The sequence below is a fragment of the Bombus bifarius genome, unplaced genomic scaffold (genome assembly GCF_011952205.1).
Source record: "Bombus bifarius isolate JDL3187 unplaced genomic scaffold, Bbif_JDL3187 scf7180000007977, whole genome shotgun sequence".
Lineage (NCBI taxonomy): Eukaryota > Metazoa > Arthropoda > Insecta > Hymenoptera > Apidae > Bombus > Bombus bifarius.
The window spans coordinates 1,736,187-1,756,833 of NW_022884362.1; the positions used below are offsets into that span (position 1 = coordinate 1,736,187).

The 20,647-nt window shown below is 30.5% G+C and overlaps 2 protein-coding genes across 3 annotated transcripts; one reads left to right on the forward strand and one right to left on the reverse strand.

Annotated features, from left to right (window-relative positions):
- The first annotated feature begins 268 nt into the window (after positions 1-268).
- Positions 269-4,673, forward strand: LOC117204153. Its single transcript, XM_033441299.1, has 6 exons — positions 269-427; positions 781-1,285; positions 2,368-3,156; positions 3,520-3,957; positions 4,025-4,087; positions 4,167-4,673. Exons 2-6 carry the CDS (start codon positions 781-783, stop codon positions 4,598-4,600), a joined length of 2,229 nt encoding a protein of 742 aa, XP_033297190.1. The 5' UTR covers positions 269-427; the 3' UTR covers positions 4,601-4,673.
- Positions 4,674-5,712: 1,039 nt separating this feature from the next.
- Positions 5,713-20,419, reverse strand: LOC117204164 (sialin-like). Of its 2 annotated transcripts, none has more exons than XM_033441319.1 (11): positions 19,991-20,419; positions 18,391-18,730; positions 10,730-10,932; positions 9,206-9,336; positions 8,976-9,081; positions 8,262-8,346; positions 7,971-8,191; positions 7,753-7,899; positions 7,545-7,677; positions 7,225-7,466; positions 5,713-7,087 (listed from the first exon to the last, which is right to left on the reverse strand). In XM_033441319.1, the coding sequence occupies exons 2-11, from the start codon at positions 18,413-18,415 to the stop codon at positions 6,857-6,859; spliced, it is 1,524 nt and encodes a 507-aa protein (XP_033297210.1). In that variant the 5' UTR covers positions 18,416-18,730; positions 19,991-20,419; the 3' UTR covers positions 5,713-6,856. The 2 variants fall into 2 exon arrangements, with proteins under 2 accessions (XP_033297210.1, XP_033297211.1); XM_033441320.1 differs by having other exon boundaries at positions 20,071-20,403.
- Positions 20,420-20,647: the final 228 nt, after the last annotated feature.

Here is a 20,647-nt window from a genome sequence, read left to right on the forward strand (position 1 = left end):
GGATAGACACAAAAAAACATCTTAAACCTATCGATTAAATATATCGATTGTATCTAGAACTATGTTCTAGTTACTATTTATTGTAACTAGCGCATCTGCATATGGATGGCGAGCGCGAACTCACGTTGTCATTTTCAAGAAAATGACATCCTTTTTCCTTCAAATTAGGTTTTCTATTATCACTGTGTATGTATCTTATACATATTGTATACTATCTCAGGTTGAATATCATTGTTTTTTTGACATATCACAGAATCTGTATAACCTTTTAATATGCAAAATTCCAATAACAACATTTTCAAATAACTTATTTAACCCTCGGATAGTTTTTATTGGAACTCTGAGATGACATCTCGGACTAATAAGTGTATTTGTTCGTTGACAACAAATTACATTGGAGATAATAGTAATTTAATTTCTTATCAGAGTAAGTACTGCACATTTGTAATACTTTCAGAAATATCAAGTATTACATTTCTTCGTAAATTTAATTTCACATAATTTTCATAATTCATTTCTTAACTAAGTGTCTAAATTGTCAATAAAATTAACGTAAAATATTCATTCTGACTATTTTCGACTTGATCGTACTTTTGAGAAGAATATGAGAGAGTCACTGTTAATGTGCATAAAAGATTTGTCTTTTTTGTTAACGCGATAGAAAAATCGAGCCATAGAAATTCCCAACATTCGCAAGATTAAGTACGTAAAGACTTCTACTTTTTTCTTGAAATTTTATCAACTAAATGATCGATATCTTTTCGTATTCTCATATATTAGATGACTTCGGAAGATGATGCTTGGGCTCAAACTCTTATCACGGTAACCCCTGAAGACGATGCGACGTTAAGGGAAATTTTGGATACAGCGACCGTGTCGTCAACACCGGACAAACACCTAGTTCTTGATGCTGATAATATTGTATATAGACGATCGTTTACTCACAAACAATTTGTAGATTCTAAAAAAACGAAAGACGAAGAGCCGGGAGAACCAGAAGAATCAGAAGAAGTAGAACAACCAGAAGAATCAGAAGAAGTAGAACAACCAGAAGAATCAGAAGAAGTGGAACAACCAGAAGAATTAGAAGAAGTAGAACAACCAGAAGAGCCAGAAGAACCAAAGGTCCAAATTGAACAGAGGTCGAAAGAGGATGCAGAAAGCCAAACGTATCTACAAGGAATACCAGTTGTGCACATTTCTATCGAATATCAGGACGAAGCCTCGCAAACGATATACATGAGCACGCCATGTCCGCCTTTAAAATACTTTAAGGATATTATGAGTACGTCTCACTGCTCTCTATTATTATTCGTTTGACACATTTTTGATACCTTGAATACCGTAAAAACAAAAAATTTCAGTATTTAATTTAAAAAGACGAAGACGATCTTTATTTTAATTTTACAGAAAAATTTGTATCTTTGAGTAATTTCTTCTCGCTATTTGAAAAATTACGTCATTATTATCGTGATTAATCTTATCAGATACCGCAAGGTATTCGAAGCAAATGAAATTAATTATCTAAACGAGTTAGATCATATTTACAAGATACGACTACTGAATTCTTCTCTACGCGCGTTCATCAACAGCAAGAAGGTATTAACCCCATAACCTACAACTACGGGATGATCGGGACAAACGTAAATATTACGGGCATAGCCCGTAGTAGATGATCGGACCAAACGTAAATATTAACGTAAAACGTAAATATTATGGTATTATTATAGCTCGTAGTAGATGATCGGGCTAAATATAGTATATAATATAATATATAATAGCTTGTTTACGTTTTCGGCCCAAAATTCTTGAACGTAAATCGTAGGTTAAGGGGTTAAGGTGCTGTTTAATTTTAATGCAAAACCTAGGTATAGGCTCTTGGTTACAACTACATAATTTTTCTTATATATTCGGATAAAAAAATAAATTAGAATCGTGTCATTGTTCCATTGAAGCTTAACGATGTACAGGGTGTTTAAATTTAATCGACCCACGCAACTATTTGCTAAACTATACATTATTCGAGAAAGTGTTTCAAATAAAACTTACTTTGTTTCAAGGGGCGCATCTTGTGCTCCTCCCCACAACGCTCCACCTAGGCAAATCCGGTAGCCGTCATAAGACGTCTCTCTTGAAATAAAACAAGTTTCATTCGATACACTTTTTCGAATGACGTATGGTCTAGCAGATATTTGTGTGAGTCGAGTAAAATAGGACACCCTGTATATTTAATCTGCTATTCGCGCAAAGTAATTGGAATAATTATGATACTATTCACCACGGGGGGAAATATCTTCATGTATGTATTAAACAAAGAGATGAACATTTTCCCAAATCTAACTGTTAAGAGACATTTTGTGTATGTAGCGTCAATGAAGGAAGGTCCCATGCCTGAATTAAAGAGAAGCAATGTGGCAGCAACTATTCTTAGCTTCCATCCCGAAACACCGCATGATGTTGTGATGGAACAACTGTCCATGGACGTCACAGATGAAGAACGCGAACTGTTCGAGTCCAAAGTTAGCGCCGAAGAGGAAACAGAAGTGGAAATTACTGAGATTTTGAATTTTCTACTAGCGCGTGCATTTTGGATAGACGATCCGACGAGTCAAGCACAAGCCGAGACGTCTGATAAAGCGACGCAAACCTATATCAAATATAACAATCGAACGAAAATCTTCGTTATAGATAGTCAAGTACAGACAGGTTTGAGTTGCGAACCGAAACAATCTAATACGATGCTTTTAACGGATTATTGGGAAACGAAGAAAATGATTTCAAGTTACTTAGACGATTGTATTTCCAAAGGAATCGACGTTAGGATCGTAATAGACGATATAATAGATGAAATTGTCGACAAGTGTGCCGGAAGGATTAGATATCCCATGAAAGAACAAATTATACAAACCATAGCTACGTACAAGTTAGATGATGAGAAAGAGGAAGACGTGTTGAGAAAATTGAAACTCGATATGGTAGTGGACCCCCTAGAAGCATCAATTATCGTCATACCTTTGATGGATAATTTGTTGGAAATGACTTGCAACGTTGTATCTGAAAATGCCATTCATGCCGTTCAAATCATTTTGAAGGGAATTCTTCAGCGAACAATGATTATTATCGTAAAACTTATGGAACTGCAGAAGCAAGCGCAACGTTAGTATCAAACTTGGAACGTTTTATTATTAGACTGCAGATTTTTATGAAAATTAATATTTTTGAGATTGTAATTAAGAAAATAGTCCTATTTTCCTAAGTCCTAATACCAACGTAGGTAGACTCCCTAATATTTCTACTCATAGAACATACTGGTGAAGTTTGATCGTTAAAATTTGAAACACCCTCTATAAGGTCGTAAAAAGATATCTTATATTGAAATAAGATAGACACGCTATTATTTGAACATCGACAAGTTTAAATTTAAGATATAAGAATACGCAAAATATTAAAAGCATTTATTTAACTCGATCGTGTACCTCATTGTATCGTGATTAATAACATTTCGACAATGCGTTTCAGGTAAGTCGATAGATCAAATATTGGCTACAAGAAAGAAGAGAATTCTTGAGTCGATGACAAAGAAAGAAACGGAAACAATTTCTACGCAAACAAGTATAGCTGCAATTTCGGAAGTCAAGAAAATAAAAAAATCGAAGGAAGTTCTATGTTCTGTCTGTAGAAGACAATCGATGTGCCAGTGGTGCTTGAATGATCAAGAAGTAGAAAGTGTTCGAAAAGAGGAAATTAAGATACTTCGTACACAGGATATATTGCTAGCGTATAAACCCTGTTATATCGTGACTAAAATGACTGAAAAAGATGAAAATCTCCAACCACCTTGCCCTTCAGAAACGAAGCTCAAACCTCCCCTACAACTTCCCCCGATAGGTTCATGCGGAGAATCTCGTCGTACAATCTGTGTATTCTTACAAGGTGACAAAGAGATTGGGCCTCAAGGTAAATATTACAATATTTCGTACAAAATTATACGTTTATTTGCATTTATATATTTATTATCGTTTAGAATCTGTTAACGAATGGTCTTATGTAACGGACGCTACAACGATGAAAGCATGTTCGATAAAAGGTAAAGTTATCATAATTTTATTTTGCTTATTTTAATCTGCCTTCTTAAGACTGACTATATATTACGTTATACTTTGCAGAATCTGTGAGTAGCTCAAGTCAGACAATTGTAACTTTGCTAGATCAACAAATTTGCCCGCCTTCTTCCAGCAACCATAGTACATTAACTTCCCAAGCAGCAAATGCCTTACAAATATTAAAAAATACATTTTGTACCCAAGAAAACTATATTACTTCCTCGCAACAGACTTTGAAAAATTATTCGTTTACGAAGAATGAAGACGCGTGTACTAAATCAACTTGCAATGCATGTTTAAGTATAAATAACATAAGTAATAAAATGGTCGGACAAAAAATCTCTTGCACGCAACAAACCTGTAAAACTTTCTCAAAGTTACATCTGCCCAATACAAATACTTACATCAACCACACCCCTTCACGCATTCCTAACAAATCACATGGAGACGGTTTAAAAATTATTCCTATATATCTCTCTCAAGACACTCGTACCTGATAATTGCAACAATTAATTAATAATAATTACTGCATATTTCCATGATAACAATTAAATGTATATACATACGTTACAATAACACTTTTAGAATGTTTATTTGACAAAAATAAATGCGCATACACTATTATTAAAGTATCCTCAGGGCAAGCTATGCACATCACAATGCAACTATATACATATAATATAATATATTCAGTAATTGCATTATATTGTAACATAAACCTAACATAAAGATAATTACACAAATTACGTATAGCTATATCTTGTATATGATTTTTAAATTAATTATAATGAAATACATACATGTGTAAAAAGATCTATTTCTGTAATTTTTGCATATCGCACATTGTAGATTATATATAAATTAAATATATTATAAATATATTATATTGCTCATGCTGTTTTTTTGTATAAAGTCAAGTCATATATACTTCTGCATATTGATATTGGGAGTTCCCATGGTGATATCATATTCATTCTTATATTTACAACTGTACATTTTATATTTGTGGTTTTATAAACAATATTTATAATGTGTGTGTTATAAGCGCTTGGGAACAGTGCTGAATGCAAGGCTAAGAAAGTGAATAGAGAGAAGCAGAATCTTGAGAGAGAATCAAGCGGCTTTTCCAACGAAAACAGGAACGAGGGATCATATCTTCGTACTCAACGCGTTGATAAACAATAAACTGAAGAGGAAAAAGATGTGCATAAGATGAGATAAGCATTTTTATACATAAGAAGAATATACATGTATATAAAAGAACGGTAAATATAGTCAACTCGTAGTAGAGACTAACGGAAGAGTTCTTAACATCAAGTTTAATCTATTTATAAATGATTAATAGAAGAGAAAACATCGACGAGAAACGGGAAAAGAATGTTGGTACGATAAATGCAAGAAGAGTAGAGGAAGAGAAATCAGAGATGTTAAAAGATCTCAATATTAAGGTTTGCGAATATATCGATGATGTATGAAAAGGTGAGGTACAGGAAGCGGCGGATAGATGGGGAGGACGACCAACCGAATAGGATCAATGTGAATGATATTAAGTTCACAAACAAGTAGATACATAAATGGTTTAGGAATAATATATAGTGTACGTGACATAACAAGTTGTACGTTAGTATTAACAAAATTTCATTCATGTAATGCATTCAAAACGCTGGAAGTACTATTAAGATTATGATACTGTTGTATTCACGATAAGTACATACTATGACTTACATTGAAACTAATTCGATTTGGCACGAAATTAAGAAACGTAGTCGAGAGTATTTCTTAAGTTTTAATAGATAGTCTAGTATGATGTTTGGATATTTTATTAATGTAAAAAATCTAATATTTTTAACTATTTCTGCATTTAAAATGACATCACTTTTGGGATAATTAGGATATAAAATTATTTACTGTACACTCAGGACAGAGAGCTTTGTACTTTTCATATATCATTAATTCGTTACAATAAGTTAAAGACGCAATGTTGAAACAACGAAGTCAAATAATCGCTAGTTAGTCACTTTTTTCTAAGGAATTAGCCATGATATGAGACAAGCGAGAATATCTTCTGGCAAAACAACTCGTGAGGAACGCATGGCACCTATCCTTAGAAGCTCCGAATCGTACGAATATTTGAACAATTAGCCATTTTTCTTGCTACAAGTGACTGCAAGTACTTAGTCCTTAATATTTTTAACTAATAATTTACCTCAATTTCGGAAGAATCAACTCCTTTAACTAATTACAGTAGAAATTCTTGAAAGGTATTCATATAAATGTATAATGTTCCAGAAAATATTAGCATTGCTAATATATTACAAAGATTTGTAATATAAATTGACGATATCATATATAAGTAGATAATGCTATATAAATTTTTCACATACATATATGCATATGAATCACATTAAATTGTATAGTTTTAATACGCTTATTGTTAAGATTTATATTATAAGCATTTATTTGGTCAAGTATGCATACTTTCAATGTATTATTAGAGCAGTGAAGGAATAATCGAGTATTTTACAAAATGTTAGTAATAATATAATAAAAAATGATTAAAAGAGAGATCGACAAATTGACAAGCAAATGACAGCGTATTGATTACTAATAATTGCTGACCTATCCCTTTCAGAAAACGTAATATTCGTACTGCTTATGAAATGATCAGACATATTAATGCAGTTTATGTTGAATTAAATAAATTAATAAAAATGAATATAGTATTATCTTCTTTAAAGATACAATTTTTTTAATTATAATGATGCTTTATATTCATTGTCTTCTTCTTCTTCTTCCACACGTGATTCTTTAGTCGGTATTTCAGTCATTCGTGTTTCTTCATCAGGAATCGTCTGTACTTTCTGCTGACTTAAATCATTCCATGGTTGAATTTCTGCTGAACCAAATAACCAAAAGAGTACTGTTGCAGATGTAAAAACTGCTGATGAAATCCAGAACATAACACGCCATTCTTCTACTCCATTCTATTAACAAGAAATAGTAAATAAAAAATTTTATATTCAGAATTTAGATTTAAATTTAGAAATTTTCTTAATTGTTCAAATATAACTTGTTCGATTATAATGGAGTATTAAAAATTTTATACTTGATTAATCCATACCCTTTCATTTGTTAAAACGCCAATAACTGGTGGAATAATAAATCCAGCAAAACTGCCAAAAGTATTCATAATACCATACAAAGAACCAGCAAAATTCGGTGCAAGATCTTGATGATTTTGTAAACTGGTCTGGCATGCAGCTCCATTAAAAGTTAGTGCTACTATTAACATAGCGATTGCAGTTACTGCATCACAACCAACATACGTCATTATAATCAAAGCAAACGCAGGACCCATATGTGCTATTAAACAAGAAATTTTATTTATTTATCGTTATCAAATAAAATTTATCAAACCAATTTCCATTTAAATTTACTTACAGAAAATCATAAATATTTTTCTAATCCATTTTAAAGTAAGAATATTTTTCTTTCGAACATAATCACCAGCTGCAGCAAACAATACACCAGCGCCAAGTCTTGCTATGTAAGGTAATCCTGTAATTGACCCTCCCTAGATATAATTAAATTAACTTTAGTTTAGGTTATATAAATTCATTTTAAACAATACATAAACAAGACAGTATACCGATTTCATATTAAAACCAAGAACTTCCAATGTATACTTTGGTCCGTTTGTAGCGATGAAGTATATACCCCACATGTTTGCAAAATGAGCCCATAACAGAACTATGAACGGTACTGATGTAGCAACAGCTCTCACTGGTAATTTTACCTATAGTTCGACATTAATATTTAATTATATATATATAATTAAATGTATATAGCGCTAATATTTATACTTACTTTCTGTTTAGAGACAGAAGTACCTATTTGTTCTTTGATGTGAGCTTTTTCACTTTCTGTGATATTTGGATGAAGATCAGGGGTATCATATATAAGAAGAACCCATAAAGCATAAAAAATCAGTATAAGAACACTCGTAACATAATATGCAGCTTTCCAACCAAAAGCACTAATTATTTGGCCACATAATGTAAACGTGACTACAGTTCCAAAAGGTCCACCTAAAAAACGATATCTCAAATTATATTATGTTCGATTTATTACTTTTGTATTTAATTTTTATGTAAATACCTTGCATTGTCCATACAAATATACCCTTCTCGCTAGGAGGAACCCATCTTGCAATCATTGCATGAAGAGCAGGATAAACAGCTGCCTATGAATTTAGTTTAATAGCAAAAATTTATCTTGATTACATTATCGCACGTTATTAACAATAATAAACACACAATGAAATCCTTTATGATCAGCTAAATATACAAAGGATTTATCACCTAAAATATCTTTGCTACAATTAAAATTTCATAAAAAATGTTTTCTACAAAAATTCCATAGTTTTATAGAAACCAGTATATATTAAACGTAGCTCTAATCGGTTAGTAGAGTTAATAAGATGTAAACTCTGTTTTTTTTAGATAGAAAACTGTTTAGACTGCCTATCTAATAATAGCCAGTCTTCAGTTGTCAAAACACGTATGAACAAAATTTTCTGTCTAGTTTAGATTTCTAAATTATTGATATATCCATTACTCATACAACACAAAGCCGTTTTATTTACGTAATATTTATGTAGTGAATAGACGTTCACAAGACGTCGATAATCGTACTGTTTTGTATTGTAGCAGACTTTTCAAAGATATAACTCGACGCCTTAAAAGCGTCTTTAAGATGTCCGTCTAAAAATTTTATGTACGCTTCTATAAAACTATCTTATTTAGTAAGAAATTTAATGAAAATGGAAAAACAATAATTTATAAATGATAAATAATTTAGTGAGTGACTTACTCCAAAGAAGCCCATCAAAAAACGAAGTGCAAACACTAAACCATAATGTATACCAGAAGCCCAAGGCATCAAAAGATTTAGTACTGCAGGTATCAGCGTTGCAAATCTATATTAAAAGGTTATACAAGAAATAGGTAAAATACATGTAAAGAATTATAAAATGTAATGCGAAATAATAAGGTATACATACATATATCGTAAATATACATATAATTGGAAACTATACTTACGCTACTACTTTCGAACCTCCATATCTTTCAGCTAAAAGACCAGCAGGTACACTTGCTGGGATAACTCCGTAAAAATAGCCAGAAAGTAAAAGACCTTGTATATGCTGATTCCACTCAAATCGTTCGCCATACTGTAAGATGAAAATGTGGTATTGATCTAATGTATAGCAAATAACAAACAATTTAATGAAATTATCGTTACATTCTTATTTTACGAAATTTTAATTGGTAGTTAGTAATTCTAAACAAAAGTATTACACAAAACAAAAATACACATATTAAACACAATTAATCCTAAAACTAACAGTTTATAACAACGGAAATAATCTTCTATAGATGCAATCCCTTACGCTTTACACTTTACACCGTTACTCTATCCATGATAATATCTTTCCTTTTTTACGCACTTCCTACTAGTGCAATTCATTCATTTACACCCAATCAACATAATATGAAAAACATTTAGGACCAAACATAGTTAGTCTCTTTATTTTATCGTTCAATATTAGATCTTTTCTTCGTTATTTTAGCACCCTGTGTCTTAGAGTTCGATGATCTTTTGTATTTTTGTTGAATTATGCATAGAAAATTTCATATTTGTGTTCATACCTTTTTGAAAAATTATAACAAGATCGTAGATACATGTATGAATCCTAATTTGCGTGAAGGCATTTGTGTGTTGACATTTATGTAAAGTGTGGTATAAGACTCTCTAAAACTAAACCTAACTATTTGAATTTCTTTGAAAAATTAGTTTATTAAATGATGCGTGAAAAAGATTTTAAAAAGATTGTAGTTGATCGGAATCGAGAAAAAGACGCTAAAGGTCATCTTTTACACCTTTTTTATCTGAGCCTGTAATAAAAATTTAAACAATACGTTTTGTACATTTATGTCAGCTATATATATATACTGAAAGTTTTATCGGGATCGGCTAACATTACTGTGAGTCGCGAACGGTTAAAAACGTTGGAAATGTTGAAAATTTATATCTTTCAATGGTTGTTGCTTGTTTTTGCCTCAAGCGATTTCTATGTGCATGTGTAAAATGATTGATTTCCATTCTTTGAATTTTCACAGGAAGTCAACACTTTGATAATACATAATTAATTGGCTATAAAGATGTTATTGCATATGACTCAAGAAAGCAGTATGTAATAGTAATGTTTACCACAAACACATGCATAAAAAAAAGAAGATGTATCTAATTGTTTGTGTAAACAAAACAATCGCTAACGGGTGCATAGATAAAATTAAATTTTCCATGCTTTTAATGTTGATAACAAGAAAAAACTGCACAAGATATATTCAGTAAATCTAAAACGTCTTTAAGTTTAGTTTACTCGACGATGAAGCAGAAAAAATGATTCTACTTATATCTGAATCTTTGGTAATAACGTACTGTGTATATCATGCGCTTCTCGTATAAAATAATTTGTCATACAATGCACGATATAAAAGCTGTGTTCTGGCTGCGGAATACGCTAAATATTTTGTTGCATGTGTAATTAAAAAAATACTTACGTCTGGAAGTATAGTAGGTTTATAAGTACTGTTACTGCTATTAGTGGCGATGGGGGCAGAACATGCTGGACCACTTGCTCCACTTTTACTAGTTGCATTTACCATAGCAACAATGGTAATGGACAAATTTGTACGAATCATGTATGAAAACATACAGGCTAAAAACATCATCGCGCCTAAAATCGCTCTCCTCGGTATTCTGTCTGAAATATATGTACATATGTATATTTTGTTTGATAAGAACGTCAGAGTTAGAAAATTTTATTTACAATTTAAAGGTTATGTTTAAGAATCAAAGGAACATTGATACTGTAGTTAATATTTAACAAGTTTTAACACAGCACGAACTATAATGGAATTTCTATTCAGGCTGCTTAGTATTTTCAGTATATAATAATCAGATATACAGAATGTTGCATATAACTTGAGCACCTTGAATATCTCATTTATTATGAATGATAAAAAGAAAACATCAGAAGAAAACAATGATGACAGACATGATATTTTTTTAAGGTCGTATTTCTTCTAGATTTTACGATCGTTGATGTTTCTTTCTTTACAAATAGGACTATATGTATGCTTTTATCGTTACAGCGTTATAGCTCAGATTAAGACCGATCCAGTGACCTATACTACTACGTCTTCGCGTGATCTTGATTCTCAATTCTTGACGTTCAACACGATCTTCATTTCTCAATCTACACATGGGCTGTGGAAAGCTTTGTTTCCAGAAAGTGAAAAGTAGTTTCTCCGTTTTTCATTTGATCGATATGCAGATGTCTATCTGAGCTTAGAAAGAGATAGTAATTCGTAGAATTATGATCAGAAAAAGCAGAAGAATATACAGGGTGGTTGGTAACTGGTGGTGCAAGCGGAAAGGGGGCGATTCTACGCGAAAAAAGAAGTCGAAAATATAGAATAAAAATTGTTCGTTCGAGGCTTTGTTTTCGAGAAAATCGACTTTGAATTTTCGCTCGGTACGCGTCCACTTTATCGCGTCTCGTTATAACGGATCTCACTGTAGATCGTTGTGTCGATGGAAAAAATTAAAAAAAAAAAAATTTTTATTCTATATTTTCGACTTTAAGTTAGTAACTTGCTAAATAAATGGAAAAGATGACTAGCTTAATTTTTTTTTAATTTTTTCATCGAGACAACGATCTGCAGTGAGATCCGTTATAACGTACAGCACGCGTACCGAGCGAAAATTCAAAGTCGATTTTCTCGAAAACAAAGCCTCGAACGAAAAATTTGTATTCTATATTTCCGACTTCTTTTTTCGCGTAGAATCACCCCCTTTCCGCTTGCACCACCAGTTACCAACCACCCTGTATAAGAAGTTTCTACTCAAAGTCTGGCTGAGCAACGTGTACAATATGCGACCTTGCAGTATCACGTAGATAGGAACAAGGATGTCGTCTTCATCATTCTGGCTCATTAATATCACTGGCTGTTCTCTTAGAAAGACTTTGCGATTACAGTAGGCGATATAAGTACGTAAAATATCCGCAGCAATAATTTTAGTAATAATTCGTCATATACGTTATCTTTTGACGCCTAAACGGTCATTACATTGTTAACAATTCACAAATAAAAAATATTGGACAGGTTTTTAACTTCCAAAGTAGTAACGTACGTATATAAAGACGATATTTATAAGCTGGTTTCCCTTGAGAGAAATTGCGAATGTCACTACTTTGACGAATAAAACGTTTTCCTTCAGAAAGCAACGCAAGAGGTTCATCAGTCTCTTAGTAATATACGCCGACAAACATGACGAGAGTCACGTAGTTCTTTGAAGTATTATATAAAAACAAGGATAAAACCTGATGCGAAATCAAAGAGACGCTAGAATGGAATTACATACTTAGGTGCAAACAAACTTGATATTAACGGGGAAATGGCAGGGGGAACGAAACTTTTGCAAAGACTTTGTGAAATATCGAGATGTCAACAAGATGAAATAAAGAAAATTTCGAAATGAATTCAGTTCGTAGTTAAGGAGTTAAGGTTATAAAATACACAGATAAATTCGGCACGAATTGGAAAAGTGCCAAGAAGGTTAGAAATATACGAATATAAAAACCAGGCAGCTATAAGAATCGGACGAACTTGATTCAACAATCAGGTTATAGGGTCGTGGACAAACCTCGCGTAAAATCATCTTCGGTAATTTGCGAAAGAACTGGATGCGGAATCAAAGCGTATCGCAAGGATAGTTAGTTTTCGTAATTCTAAGAAGTTGATTGAAACTCGAGTAGTTTCAGCTTTAATCTTCTTTCCATTGCGTCAAATTCGAATGAATATTAATAAAATGATGAGTCTTTGAAATTTGACAATTTTTCAATAGTATTCTAGTAACGCGATAAATTTCTTCAGTAGCATACGTTCTTTAAGGTCGTAGTTGAGTCATATCTCTGTTTCTAATTGCCGTTCAATTGATTGGTGTCAAGCTCGCATCATTGCTCGAGGTATAAACAAGAGCGATTTTTAAAAGCGACAAGAAAATATTGTTCGCATGTAGCAAGATAGTACAGGAGGGAACACTGTCATCAAAAGATAAGAGATTAATCTTACATATCAGCAAATTCCAGTCATAATAAGAAACAAATTATTGAACAAGCTGAAGTTTACAATCCTATTCTATTTTTTATACGAATTTGTAGCTTCCAATATTTTTTTTTTTTTTTTATAGTGCGTGACATCTAAAAAGGCAAGAAGATAAAAATGAATATTGAAGATCAAACATTGAAACGAGATTTCTTGCAAGTTTTCTTTTGTCTTTTACAGGAGTTTGGAAGTATTTTAAAAAATAGAATCAAATTTTGTAGAATTGAATACTTACATATGTAGTATTTATGATAAATAAAAAGTTTGCAGCATCAAAAGAAAAAATGCTGGATTTTAGACAACATATTATACGAGAATACTTAAAATATTATAATCTGGAAAACCTTCGGTAATTAATAATCTGTTTATATAGAAAATTTATATATATTTAAAATACCTTAGAAGTGCATATTACGGAAGTAGGGAAAGTTTCTACATAAAAGGAAGTATGTACCGTTTACTAATCGGAAATAGGAAATTGCCACGGTTCCTTGCAATTCATCAAGTTAATTTCATCGTGATTAAAGCAAGTAATTAAATCATCTATTTCGAGTGGAACACCATGTGTAATGATATTAATAACTTCCATGTACATGTACGAAGTATTTCGCTCATCCTTGTTCGCTTACATACTTTCGCTATTTTGGCAACACGAAGGAGCGTTACGAAGAATAAAATATTTGCTTTTATATAAGATGCATTGCAAGCAATAAAGTTTGTCATTCAACATCATTCCTTTTCATAATTAGTTATCACTGAAATCCGAAATTAATTATAACACATTTACTTTCACGTCTAAGTGAAAGAAATGAATGGGATTCATATATATAATATAGTATACACAATTGTGTAAATATATCTATTTTAGAAGGTGGTGAAACGATTAAGTTTGCGATTTTACACCTTCATAACGCGGAAAAGCGTACAAAGAAAATTTCAATGTATATGAATCATATTAAATTTGATATTTATTGATAGTATGAACTAGTTATTTATTTATTGTTCAAAGATACGTGGAAATTAATAATAATTGTACATCTCTTAAATTACATATTTTCATACCGACATAAGCTTCAAAACTACTTTTCCATCGTATAAAACGATTTTCGTTGTCTACGATCATTTGAAGGCTGATATGCTAATTATGCGCCGGTGATTATGAAAATGGCCTATGTCATTTATTTTTCGTTTCGAGATATTTAAAGCGCTCCGTTCGAAGCATAAACTGGATTCTATTTAACCACGCAACAATCAACTCAATCCAATGGTTCAATATTTATTACCTTGCAAAGATGATTTTAGATTATTGTAATCTAAATAGACTTAGGCCACTTTCAGAATCACCGGCACATACCTAATATAGATTTTGTCTTCTTTATAAATGACAATAATACGATAATAAAATAATATTATTGTTAAAGCATTTCGATGATTGTACAAATTTGAAAAAGATAACCTTGGAGATAAAAACGTTCTATCGCGATATTATTCGAGTAAAATCAAACATCTTCTTCCTGTAGATGTTCTTATGCTGCCAGAAATAACGAAAATGCGAAGGTCAACAATAATAATAAATAACGGATGAAACAAAAATATCAATTTGTTTACTACGTAAAAAGACAACGGTACGTTATAGCATTTGATAAAAGTCTTAAGTTACGTATGTATATATTTATGTATATATATACAATAATACACAACGATTATTTTTAAAGTACGTTTTCCATGTCCACGTTCTATAGCGTTGATTCTAGACGTTAAAACGACGAGAAAAATTCATATAAATAAATTAAAGCTGTCATAGGTCAATAAATCAACCGACGAACTTTTTCTTTTTTGTTTCGCTCGCTCCGAGCCAAATAAATGAAATTTTAATGATAATCAGTAATGGTGGAAATTCTGTCGTCATTGTTTCTTCAAAAAGAGAGAGAAACACAAAGAATGAGTAAAGTTGAAAGAAAGTCCGTCAGCTGAGTCATTTTAATCACAACTGTCAGTATATCTACATATCTCTAACGTAAAACTAAATTGATTATGACTTGAAAAATAATATTTACGTGCACGAATATTCATTGTCTTGATGTATAGAATCGATCCTACAATTAACTTCCACATACTTTGGGACACCATGTATATTGTGAAATTATTAAAACATGACAAATACAGTGCAATTAACGATACATAACGTTGCTCATTGAGGACAACCGTATTTGTATGATTCATAGTTTAGTCAACTAGTCATTTACATATTTTATTTAACATTATTTACGATCTTAGATAATGTAATAAAAGCATCAAAACGAATTTCAAGATATAGTAATAGTAATTTAAATAATAATAACATACATGTTGTAATTTACTAGCAGAATTGACATATGTTATCAAACTTAATGTTGCGAGTATGTTACATAATTACTTATCTATGTATATAATAGCCTTTATTTTCTTTTTCTTATCTCTATCGTTTGGCTTTATTTTCATAGACATATTCAAAAATGTCGTCAATACTATATGCATCTATGCATATCGTAAGTAAATTTCAATTAGGTTCGGTTAAGTTTAGGTACGATTCATGCCAAATTTCATATTATATCATCGTTAACAGACATTGGGAATATTTCAGCCACGATAAAATGATCTGCAATTACATATTCGATTATCAAAGTACGAAGCTATGTATAGAGTTGTTTACGAGTACATACACCGTGGAATATTTGCTTTCTTTGCATTAAACACGTTCTATATTTTGGGTGTACGCATTAGTGTCCGCCCTAACGTAATTTATTCTATGATCCGCTGAGTTCTTTATTTAAATTCTTATAAAATTTCCAACAATAGGAAATTCTATTATTTATGGCGTGGTATTGCGTTTGATCCATTTGCGGATGGCTTGAAGCAAGGTTGTAGACGTTCTATTAAGAAATGACTCAACAAACAAATATTTACTCAAACGTTCGATATCCATTCGACTGAAAATTTATGCTCCCATAGTAACTCGTCTTATGTTATATTTTCGTTTTTTCAAACCTGACACAAATCTAACCCAAATCTACCTCCAACATATCCCAAACATATCTCAATCCTATTTGAAATCTCACAAGTATGATATATGTTATTCAAAATATATCCTTGCATACGTGTACATATCTGTGAAATTAAAGTTGAATGACGTACAGATGTATAATCCTAATGACATATCTCAGGGTGATATCAATGAGGATTTTTTTTTTTAAATAATTATCCAATCTATAAATTAGTAACGCTTAGATTTAAATTATATCAAGACAACAGCTATGGCAATTATTTTTAATTTCACGATGGCGAAACTAATTTAAGAACTAAAAAAATTAATTAGCTTAATTAGATTATTAAAATGTTAATTGTTATAACACTTCTGATATATTGAAGAACAAAGTTTTTCTTAAATAACTTAATTTATAAAATTTTGTAAATATACATATCAATAGCATTAAAAATATATGAGTTTAAAGGTAAAGAAAATATTTTTGAACAAGTCCTATGTATAAAAGGAAATTATTGATTTGCAATAAAACTCTAACTCTGCACATGGAAAACAATGGACAGTGCATTATTTGCGTTACGTGTTATAAAAGATGAAAATTTCACTTAATAAAATACAAAATACGATCAGCTTCTCTGTATAAAAATAATGTTATCATTAACGCTTGTTTAGTTCTCTGCTGAACGGTAACAAATACATATTGTGCACATTGAATTCACTAAAATAATATCTATTGCATAACATAATTGTTATATAATTATGTACGTACGTATGTTTCTACATTGTTACAAATTAACCGACTGTAACAATCAATGTACGATAAATTTATGATTAATGATTTATTTTGATAAAAAAATACCATACTTTCAGATTACATATTCTTATTTGAGTAAGAGAAAGAATTTAAGAACTTTGTTCGGAATTAAGTGAAGCAATCAAAGATGAAATAAAAAATAATAATTATTATTATTTTAAATAAAGAATAAAATAATAAAAGATTAATGAAAAGCCAGTACTTTCTTTCTCGAAAAAATGTAATTTCCTACATCAAAATTTAATTTTTCCTAAAAGTGCCTTTAGCACGGCCATATGCTTTTACATGTCAGTGTAAGAGTTAAGAAATCCATTTTCTAACAATACTACATAGTTAATTATTATTTAATAACATTCTTTTCAATGTTTATTTTACAGTCTAATTATTATTCTATGAATTGTATTTTCACATTATGTTATATGCACAAAGAAGAAGCAAGATATAATAATAGTGACCTTTTTTAAATATAAACAAAAGGTTATATAATATTTGGTTATATACAGGGTGTCCACGTTCACGCTATTAGTTCTCAGCGTTCTTCTGTAAGTGTGGGAAAAAATACAAGAGGAGAAGAATAAATTACATATTTGCGATAATACACTTCTCACAAGTGTAAAAATGTATACGCATTTCACAGTAACATAAGCGAGGTAGTTTCAAGAATATTTTAAGATTAGTTTCAATTTTGCAGAATTTATTACATGTAGAACAAAGAAAACATAAATAGGAAAGTACTGCGTTACATCTTTCCTTATTTTTCATGACACTCTACAAAATTAAATTTAAAATATATTACTATAATACTATTTTAAACTAACCAGTTTTCGACTATGTTACATCAATACTTTTTTTCGTAGAACGTTGAGAGAATTCAGTGTATGCAAAAAGATATACGTAAAAAAAAATATGTAGTTCACTTTGAATCGTTTATCTTTTTCCTTTCGTTTTTTTCTCATATTTATCGTTTATCGCTGCGAACTAATAGCGTGAGCACCCTGTATATAAACTTTATGTAATATGTATATATATACACATACAATTAATTGTTTATTATGTAAATACGAAAATAAATTGATCAATCTTATTAAAAAATCCATGAAAAATTAAATCGGCAAGAGAATAACAAGAAATACGAATAAACATTTGCAATGTACAAGACTGTGAAATTTGAAGAGTTTTAGATTCTTAAGAATTTTAAGATTGCAAAGTACTTACCATTAACCTTCCGGAATAGACCCATTTTGTTTGTAGAATTGGTCACTGGTATACGAACGACAGCACGATGTTTTAAATTATTTAAATTATAAACCGTATCTATATTTGAAATTGACGGTTATTAATAATGCTTTTAATCGCTATCAATAACAATTTTGTAATAGCAGGCAAGAAATTTTCGCGTCAAGTTACTCTGGAGGATATCATCAGGATTTAATCAACTTTGTAAACTATTGGTTCACTCGCATTACATCATGTTCACGCAAATGTCAGATATTAGTAATAGCGATTCTTTTCACTCTTCTTCTGGACTTCGAAATCATACGTTTTCACGGAGATGCTGAAAAAAAAAACACCACTATCACTACATCTGAATTCTATATTTAATCATAATGGAATTACTCGGAGTTATGTAATATTACATATTATATGTAGAGAAACTAAGTTTGAAAACAAACGCAGAGAATATTTAAATACGCCGCCAAATACGTATATCTGTATGTAATCTGATTAGCAAGATTGACACGAAGATAATCTACAATGTACATATATTTTATTATTTTTATACTATTGATAAAGTTAATATCACTTGAATTCAGTGTATATGACATTAATGTTGTAATTGTCATATTATATATATATACATTTACATTAAATGTGTACTTTCAAGCATTTGATAAAGTTATTTAACTAAATATATAAGAAACTGAAACATTTACTAGAAATTCATCGGATACTATAATAGATTATATTATTGTATTATTATCTACTGATCCTTTAAATGTAAGAATATTGCATGTTAATTAAAAAAGAAAGCTATGAGTAATACACGAAAGTGAAATTTAATGGCTTTAAAAGCTGAAATTAAAAACTAATTAAACTAACATATGACATTATTGTAACTCAATTTTAAACGAAATCTTATGAAATTACAAGTTCGTAAAAATTTTACTTTTTTACGTCACATAAGATTAACTAGTTGTTTGAATTGGAATTCAAATTTTTTAAATGTTACAAGTTATTATTTTCTAACATGTATTTTCCAATTTTATTCTTGACTAATATATCTATCTAATCTAACGAATCTATCTCTATATTTTTATTTCGCACGATGCCACATAGTGCATTAGTCTAATAATTAAGAAGGGCAGCATACGATTATCTGAACAATATATATATATTATTCTGTTCGCATATTGTTCTGTTTCTGTATTGCATCATATTTATGTACTTTGTTGGAATAGGATTATGGGATTGTATGTACATTGTAGATATATTACATATTCCAAAAACATTGAATAATGTACGGATGGTACAATAAATATAATTATAATTACAATATGCTATAATTAAAAAATTTGTTAAATCTTTCGAATTTTAAAACAAGTCAATATTATATGTTGATTAATTGATAAAAATGTAATTTTGTGTAAATATTGAATTAGAATTAAAGTAGAATATAATTTTTAACATTCTAGTATATTAAAATACATTAAAAAATTCATATTTTCATTATATCCTTAATATTCAATATATTCAAATAATAATAAAATTCGAATAAATATTAACATCAAATAACAAAATAAATAATTGCACTTACAACTAGTGTAAATCACGAGTATCATCAACTTACATACATCACGCGTTTCATTTGTTGCATGATGGCACAATGAGACTAACCTATTTCAGTCGTATCTTTTCTAAGATCGTAAAACGCACAATAATATCCCGCCAATTTGTCGATCAATATTCACAAAACTATGTTACTCTTTGTCGATACGATTTTTCATATTAAAATAAAAAATTGCTTTCCGTTTAATTTATTCCCATACACACATAATAAACCTTGTATAAAGAATTGTAATATTTATTTTACTAATATCGTTAAATCACAATGAAACGCAACACTGCACGCCGATCAAAGGAACTGTTACACATACGCCATGGCAAACGTGACTACGTGACTGAAAGACAGTCAGTTACTCCCGTCGTCGTCACTAATTCTTACTGAACGGCGAGACGCTACCTTTTTTTAGTCCCCAATTCGCGCTTCTTTTCTCCTACCACAGTCACCTGTTGAATGTATGTGTATGTATAATGTATTCTCTGCATAGATGAATGAATTACACGTAATGGATAAGAATAACTATTTCCTGACTGAAATTTCACACTATTATCCTTCTATTTGTACGTATGAAATAGCTTTAATTAATATTAACATTGATAGATATTATTTTCATAAAATTATAAAACAAAA

Coding starts and splice junctions, on each gene's coding strand:
- LOC117204164 (XM_033441319.1), bottom strand. CDS start 18,415: ATGGGTCTATTCCGGAAGGTTAATG. Junction 8,192..8,261: donor ATTTGTATGGACAATGCAAG/GTATTTACATAA, acceptor ATCGTTTTTTAG/GTGGACCTTTTGGAACTGTA. Junction 7,678..7,752: donor TTGGTTTTAATATGAAATCG/GTATACTGTCTT, acceptor AATTATATCTAG/GGAGGGTCAATTACAGGATT.
- LOC117204153 (XM_033441299.1), top strand. CDS start 781: ATGACTTCGGAAGATGATGCTTGGGCTCAAACTCTTATCACGGTAACC. Junction 3,157..3,519: donor ACTGCAGAAGCAAGCGCAAC/GTTAGTATCAAA, acceptor AATGCGTTTCAG/GTAAGTCGATAGATCAAATA. Junction 4,088..4,166: donor GAAAGCATGTTCGATAAAAG/GTAAAGTTATCA, acceptor TATACTTTGCAG/AATCTGTGAGTAGCTCAAGT.